Source organism: Onychostoma macrolepis, chromosome 04 (genome assembly GCF_012432095.1).
Source record: "Onychostoma macrolepis isolate SWU-2019 chromosome 04, ASM1243209v1, whole genome shotgun sequence".
NCBI classification, from domain to species: Eukaryota; Metazoa; Chordata; class Actinopteri; order Cypriniformes; family Cyprinidae; genus Onychostoma; species Onychostoma macrolepis.
Genome location: NC_081158.1, coordinates 25,650,201 through 25,658,049, shown reverse-complemented (window position 1 = coordinate 25,658,049; position 7,849 = coordinate 25,650,201). Strand labels below are relative to the sequence as shown.

Genomic DNA, 7,849 nt, shown 5'->3' with positions numbered 1-7,849 from the left:
TTTTTTAATACATACAAATTACAAAATATTTTTTGATAGTTTTTAAAGTGTTTAAATAACTTTTAAAATGCTCCATATAGCACCTCACACTATACAATTTTAAGTTAAAGTTCGATTTTAATTTCTAGTTAAATAACCTAATAGACTTTGGGCAAACTGGGACAGAGTCCAGGTCAAGAAAAAGAATATATAAAGAAAAAGAAGAAAGGAAAGCATTAATATGAAAGGATTTTAGTAAAATCTAATTTATGATATCTTAAATCAAAATATCACTCACAACATATCCGGAAATTATGTCACGACTAAACAAGCCTTTTTGAGTCATTCCATGCTAATTTAGGATGATACATCCCATCATGATCATAATCGTCATCATAATAAGGATGATTACACTGTCCTATGTAGTCACCCTTGTGGCCCTCGGCTTAGAGCTTCAAACAGTCAGAATCATGGTACACTTTTAAAAGTAGAAATATTCAAATGATCTTACCTGTACAGAAAACGTCAAGGTTTAAAACCCCCAAATCAGCATCTAGACTACTGTCTTTACAGCTATTCACATAAAACAAGAAAACAGAAATAAAACAGTGGTGCACTGAAGCTCCTCGGTGACAAATTACACCAGTCACTCTATGACTGCACATCCTGGAGTTTTGAAATTATATTTATGGGTTAGCTGTACAAGCCCATTGAATTTATTGCACAGAAATATGGCATTGCAATACTGATTACAATGTATTGTGCAATCGTTGAGCAGAGAGGATGCCATGCCATGAACCTTGTTCTGTCCCATTTCAACTCCAGAAGAACCATTTGTTCTTAGTGTGAATAGCATTTTAATAACCAATACCTTTTTTTCACTATAAAAATGAAATTTTCACTATGCAAAGGTTTTATGGGTGTTAAAGGTTCTTCATGGAACCACAAATTCCAAAAAAGAACCTTCATTTTAAATATAGGTGGGGTTGTGAGGGGTCTCCAGGAGGGGTCAGCACCTCCATATAAATTCAATAAGAAGATAACTAGTTCATTATGTATATACAGTGAACATATAATGTTGATAGAATATAATATAGTATGGTTTTGCTCGGTAGCACCTTTAAAAAAAAAAAGAGTCAAAGGCTGTCACAGGTGACTCGCACAGTGGAAAAGGAGAACGGAAACGCCCACTGGTGCTTCTAGCTTTCATGCGATGAGTGTTCGGCTTTCTCCTAGTTCATTGACTGCTAATCGGGAAATGCTTTTTAAGACAACAAGCCCAGATTCGATGCGATCGATGCGTTCTTGTGATTTTAGTCGCTCGAGGGTGTTTAATGATCATAAAGAGAGTTGACGAGACGTTTTAGAAAGAGCCGAGCGAATGATTTGATTTTGCAGGATGAAAATCTAGATAGATAAAGTTAGGTGAACGCTGAAGGTTTGTAGGTGAGAGACATCACACACCTTTAATCATGGCAAAAACGAAAAGCGACGAGGAGTTCACTTTCGTCAGTCCAGGGGTGAAATATTTACTTTTCTTCTTCAACGTGATATTTTGGGTAAGTGTTGCTCATTATATTATATAATAAACATTTTATAATCAATACATTTATTTTTTGTGTCTTTGAAATATTTAATATAATATAAATAGATAAATATTTTTGACACTTTTTAAAAATATGTACACTCTATATTACATTACATTATATATACACACACACACACACACACACACACAAAATATACTCTTTATATATAAGAATAAAAAGACTAAATACTGCATATGTAGAGTTGTTTTTAACTCCTCCTCACATGATGTGGTTTAATGATTAATGTTTTACCAAATGACTCTTCAAACTCTACTTTTTAATGTACAACCACGAAACAAGCTTTGCATTTATACAAACAGAATTAAAGTACTTAGTTGACATCCAGCCTGAATGATGGTCAAATTAGTCTGACAGAGATTTAAAAGCAGCTTGACCTGTATTCACAAGACCGGCCTGCTTTTAATGGAGTTTAGTATGAACAAACACTAAAAACATCGCCCGTGGGCATGCCTCAACAGCAATGTGTATTACTGCACCACAGGCTAGATTCTCAGAATATCTCGAAAAACACAGAACATTTCATGACACACAGAACAGGAGCCTAACCTGTTTGATCTTGACTTGACATACTGAGAAACACTCGGAGAACTGCCTGCATTTTGCATTTTCGCAATAAATTGGGCCTGCTGTGCAATAAGATCTTTCTAGAATAATAATGAGTTCATATTAGACCTCATCAACAAAACCCTCTTTTGTGAAGTTCTTGATACTGCCAGTTTACTTTCCCAAACTTTTTTAAACTTGTGGCTGTTGCTAAGCAGCGGGTCTCATTGATTCATATGCTGATAGAGCAATGCAGGGTGTTTGGATGAGTGGGGGCCCCATGCTTCCTTTATTTGTTGCCCTGTAGCATTTACTGAATAATAGACTTAAATGAATAACGCCTCTTCAGAGGGAGAATCAGACACCCAAAATATTTAAAACAGGCTTTGAAACTTCAGTTGTTTGCAGAAAGACATCAAAATTACTATTAAGCTCCTAACAATTTATATGGACAGCTGACTGAGATATTAGAGTGTGTTGTATTCTTGCTGGTGCAAATATGCACATGCAAATACCTAAGGAGATTTCATACTCAAAGCCTCAAGAACAACTCAGTTTTTACTGTAATGCAGTAGAATACTGAGAAATTGCTGCACTGTACAAAAAAAGCTCCAAATCATCTTGTTTCAGAGTGTTGATCTGTGCACATCTGTGCTCCTTTTAGTGATACAAAGCTATATATATATATAACATTTAATTGTCCTTTGTGTAACTGAAAAGTGATACAGTATTATAGTTTGCGGTCGTTTGAATACAGGAAATGTTCAAACATATGCAAACTTGCAACTTAGATCAGCGTATAGAGATTGTTTCCTATTGTTTCCTATTATGTTCCTAATGAACATAAATTTTGATTAAATGATTGCTGTTGGGGATGACTAAAATACAAATGAAGATGTATGAAGATGCATGGTTGTCAATAACATTATTATGATAAAATAAAAGCTCTATGGATTGGTTTGAATGAAAGTCAGATCAAATTATGTAAATATTATTTAATAAATAAATGTTTTAATAAATGTATAAATGGCTCCTTCGAGTAACAACTAGGATCTTTTCTAGCTTTAAAGGGATCCTAGTCTAAGAATACGGACACTGATTTCTCAGAGAAAAACGATATGGAGTTTCATAGTAACCTGATAGCTGTGTCGGTAAAAGGGGGCTACACTGTGTTAGACAAACTGGGACCTTTTGTTGTGTGAGAAACGGGAAGTGAATGAACCTTCCCTTATGCAAATTAACCTTTTTTTTTAGCGTATTGATTACCATTTGTATGACCAGAGTTTTAGCACAAATACCATGGTTAAACTATCGGTGTAGCAAAACCATGATTAATTTGTGGTTTCCTGTACTCTTCTCATGAACTTTCATAAATGTTGATTTAAGTACGTACAAACTGCATAAGTCCTCCACTCTTTTATTTCTTGGCCTTGACCTGTTTTTTTCAGTTGCAACAGGCCCCTCAACAGTGACCTTAAACTTGACAATAAGAGTCTTAACTTTACTTAGTCAAGCCATTTACACACTTAAGTCCTTTTTTATGTAGCAAAACTAAGGAATAATGATTTATTCCTGCCACACCCTGAAGAGAAACAAAATTGAGTTCATCTTTTGTTTCTGTACAACATCTGTTTTAACATACACTCACAGTTTATCTGTGTTATAGGTAATCGCTCTGATCCTGATATCTATTGGAGTTTATTCCAGGATAGTTAAACACGGTAAGTGTGTTTACTCGAAAGACCACTGGACAGCAGAACAGAGTTTATATCCTAAGATATCTTTATTTATGTAGCTTTCTTCCTAGTCGTTGAAGCTACTTTATATGGTGATGCTGCTAACATAGACAGTTTTTCCACAACAAACTGTAAAAGCTGCAAGTAAGCTATGGAAAATAAGCGAATAAATGTTATTTTATAGACTAACTTTATTTAATGAATATAAAAGCAAAGATTTTGTAGCTTGCTTCAAGGTTTAGCAAATAAAGTAAAATTAAAGTTTCAGGAAGTCTGATTCATTACGGCTGTCAACTGTAATGTATACTGACACCTAGTGGTTGTAAAGGAGCATTATCCAAAAGTACTAGTTTTCAGTAACCAGTGCTTTTGTAGAAAGTCAGGCATTAATAATTTAATCTGTTAATGTCCATTAATTTAGGGGTTACCGAGATACAGTGAATCTTTTATAGATCAAATTGTGTATATACTGTGTTATAGATAATGCCATAGTGGCATGAAAGCTGTCCATCTATCCGATATCTCTGTTTTACTCTACAGAGACAGCGCTGGCCTGTCTGACGGTGGATCCTGCTCTGTTACTGATGATAGTGGGCATTCTCATGTTCTTCATCACGTTCTGCGGCTGTGTGGGTTCTCTGAGGGAAAACATATGCTTACTACAGACAGTAAGTCTGTAATATAGCCAGCTGTCTGATCAGAATTGTTACATCAGGACAGGACCATTTCCCTTGTCTGCTTTTCAGACATTTTAGATGGTTTTGAGAATATTACATTACAGTTTTGTCTAATTTGTGTTTGTGTTTTAAGTATCTCAAATGTGCCTGCTATATATATATATATATATATATATATATATATATATATATACTGTAACAGTATTGGTACATTTTTAGTCAGGGACACAGTTGGCTCTTAGTGGAGATAAAACTACAAGATACATTTTACAAAGAAATTTGAAAACATCAAACAAACCCTAATATCAAACTCTAATTCCCTTGCAGTTTTGCATCATCCTAACTATCATCTTTCTGCTGCAGCTAGTAGCTGGTATTCTGGGTTTTCTCTTCTCAGACGAGGTAAAAATCATCATGAATGACATTAGTATGCTAATGCCAATGCCACAAGCCTGGATATGTTAATGTGAACTTGGGTTGTATTTACTCAAGTACCGATGCTCATTTAATTCTAAATTGTGTCTTTAATTTGTTTGATTTACCTTTAATTCTTCAGATTACAGTATCGTATTTTAGTGCACAGTTAAGTCCTCCTGTCTTTGTGTAGGCTTTGTATAGACAGGCATAAGTACACTATTTAAACAGTCTGGACATGCTGTAACAAAGCTCACAGTCACAAACATTCTGGATTTTTAGTTGACCCGTTGCACCCTCTACTGTCTGTCACTTACCAGTGTAATGTGTCTAACAACAACAAATTACCAAAGATTAACAAGCACAAACATTAGATGACAATTCTAATATATATACTAATATTTTCAGTTAAATTTATCCTCTACAGGCACGTGGCAAAGTAACAGAAATGGTTGACAACGCCATCCAGCATTACAGGGATGATCTAGATCTTCAGAACCTCATCGACTACGGACAAAAACAGGTCAGGGTTGTGTATACATGTATAAAACATAATAATAGTTTATAATGGCTGATAATGATGTTTTTGTTTCATGATATGAACAGTTTAACTGCTGTGGGGGAATCTCTTACATGGATTGGTCTCAGAACATGTACTTCAATTGTTCAAAAGAGAACCCGAGCAGAGAGCGTTGTTCTGTGCCCTTCTCCTGCTGTCTGCTCTCCAAAGAGGAGGTGAGACAAGGCTCCAAAAAGGAAGTTTGCAGTTTTTTTGTTTTTTTTAAATTATTATATATGTAATATGTGACCCTGGACCACAAAACCAGTCATAAGGGTCAATTTGTTTTGGTTTAATGTATGGTTTGTTAGGATAGGACATTATTTGGCCGAGATACAACTATTGGAAAATCTGGAATCTGAGGGTGCAAAGAATTTTAAATATTGAGGAAATCGCCTTTGAAGTTGTCAAATTAAGTCCTTAGCAATGCATATTTCTAATCAAAAATGAAGTTTTGATATATTTACAGTAGGAAATTTACAAAATATCTTCATGGAACATGATCTTTACTTAATATTCTAATGATTTTTGGCATAAAAGAAAAATGGATCATTTTGACCCATACAATGTATGTTTGGCTATTGCTATAAATATACCCCAGTGACTTAAGACTGGTTTTGTGGTCTAGGGTCACGTATATTTACATATGTTCAAAATGATATTTAAAATATATTAAAATATTATTAAATCATTAAATAAATATGTTCAATATTATGATATAATGCTGTAATATATTATAAATATTTTACTAATATATTAAATATCCCTTCCCCTAATACCACTTTGCCTTTTTTCTGTTTTGTCAGACTGTTGTAAATACCATGTGTGGTCATGGGGTGCAAAATCTGGAATATCTTGCAGCTAGTGCCTTCATTAACACCAATGGCTGCATTGATAAAGTGGTGAACTGGGTCCACAGTAACCTGTTTCTGTTGGGAGGCATCACACTGGGCCTGGCCATACCACAGGTATGTCTTGACATGGAATAAGCAGGAATAAGCTTAAAATGATATGTTAAACAATCTAAATATCATTGTGGGTGACCTTAGATGTCGTCTGATCGCAAACAGACTTACTTTAAGCATCTATGTTTGGATTTCGTTGGAACTGACAGATTGATCTCTTCTTTTTTTCAGTTGGTTGGGATCCTCCTCTCTCAGATCCTTATTAATCAAATCCAGGATCAGATTACACTACAGAATTACAACCAAAAACATCGCTTAGACCCCTGGAGCTGAAATTGTCGAGAAAAAACTAAATCTGTTTTTATAGAAAGCTTGGAAACTCATTGCTGCCTGAAGTGACTGACATGGACTGGATTCTGAATAAGGAGAACCGGGCTTAAGAACAGGCAACCAAGACAAGTTTTCATATGTAAGGTCAATTGGATGATATTTTATAAACCAGAATATTTTTAGGAATAGTGTTAGACAAACTAAAGATCAAAAGGTCAATAAAACTATTTTGTAAAATTTTATGAACACAAAATGTTTTTGAGGTGTGTGTGATCCTAGCAAAGGATGGTGTAAACTAGTAATATTTATTGATTTCCAGTATGGACAGTTTTGAAAACAAACTTGGGTTGGTAGATATAAACGTCTGCGATCTAAATAGAAATGAAAGTATTTTTATTCACCATTATATTTTGCCTAAAAATTCACTTTAACAAGTCTAAACAGTCATATGTCCTTCTTAATTTACATATTTCATATTTTATTATTTAAGTATTATTTAATAATTAATTTTATATTAATAAAATGCACAAAACATTTAAAGAGCATTGGTTATATTATAACATAGCTCACTAATCAACTCACTCCATGCCATTTGGCTGTGATCTTTCTGGAATGACCAAATCTGGCCATAAAAAAACCTGCTTATAGCCTGAACAAACACAACATGCTTGAGTTGGCCAGGGATTCAAGTGTTTACTTTGCTGTAGTGAGTGTCCACCTTCCGTTTGTACAATATCCTGTTCATTAAGTGGATCTCAATAGATACATACAATAATGGATGTTACTGTTTCTGTGGTGTTTTATTTATCCCTTTTTATTAAAAAGATGTAAATAAAATATTTTTTACAAATATTTGTCTCATTCTTATTATTATTAATAAATATGTATCTTTTATTTTAACAAAAAAAAACTAGTGCTGTCAAATGATTAAAAGTTTTTGTTTACATAATACATGCATGTGTGCTGTGTATATTTATTATGTATATATAAATGCACATGCATGTATATATTTCAGAATATATGTTAGTTTTAAATATTAAATATATTTATATACAATATAAATTATATGGATATAAATATATACATTCATATATTC

The 7,849-nt window shown here is 33.7% G+C and overlaps 1 protein-coding gene across 2 annotated transcripts; it reads left to right on the top strand.

The window, feature by feature from the left end:
- The first annotated feature begins 1,142 nt into the window (after positions 1–1,142).
- tspan33a (tetraspanin 33a) lies at positions 1,143–7,543 on the top strand. 2 transcript variants are annotated; one of them, XM_058773363.1, is made up of 8 exons: positions 1,143–1,538; positions 3,799–3,853; positions 4,409–4,536; positions 4,909–4,947; positions 5,387–5,482; positions 5,566–5,694; positions 6,325–6,486; positions 6,655–7,543. In XM_058773363.1, exons 1-8 carry the CDS (start codon positions 1,452–1,454, stop codon positions 6,754–6,756), a joined length of 798 nt encoding a protein of 265 aa, XP_058629346.1. In that variant the 5' UTR covers positions 1,143–1,451; the 3' UTR covers positions 6,757–7,543. The 2 variants fall into 2 exon arrangements, with proteins under 2 accessions (XP_058629346.1, XP_058629345.1); XM_058773362.1 differs by having other exon boundaries at positions 4,873–4,947.
- The last annotated feature ends 306 nt before the right edge of the window (positions 7,544–7,849 follow it).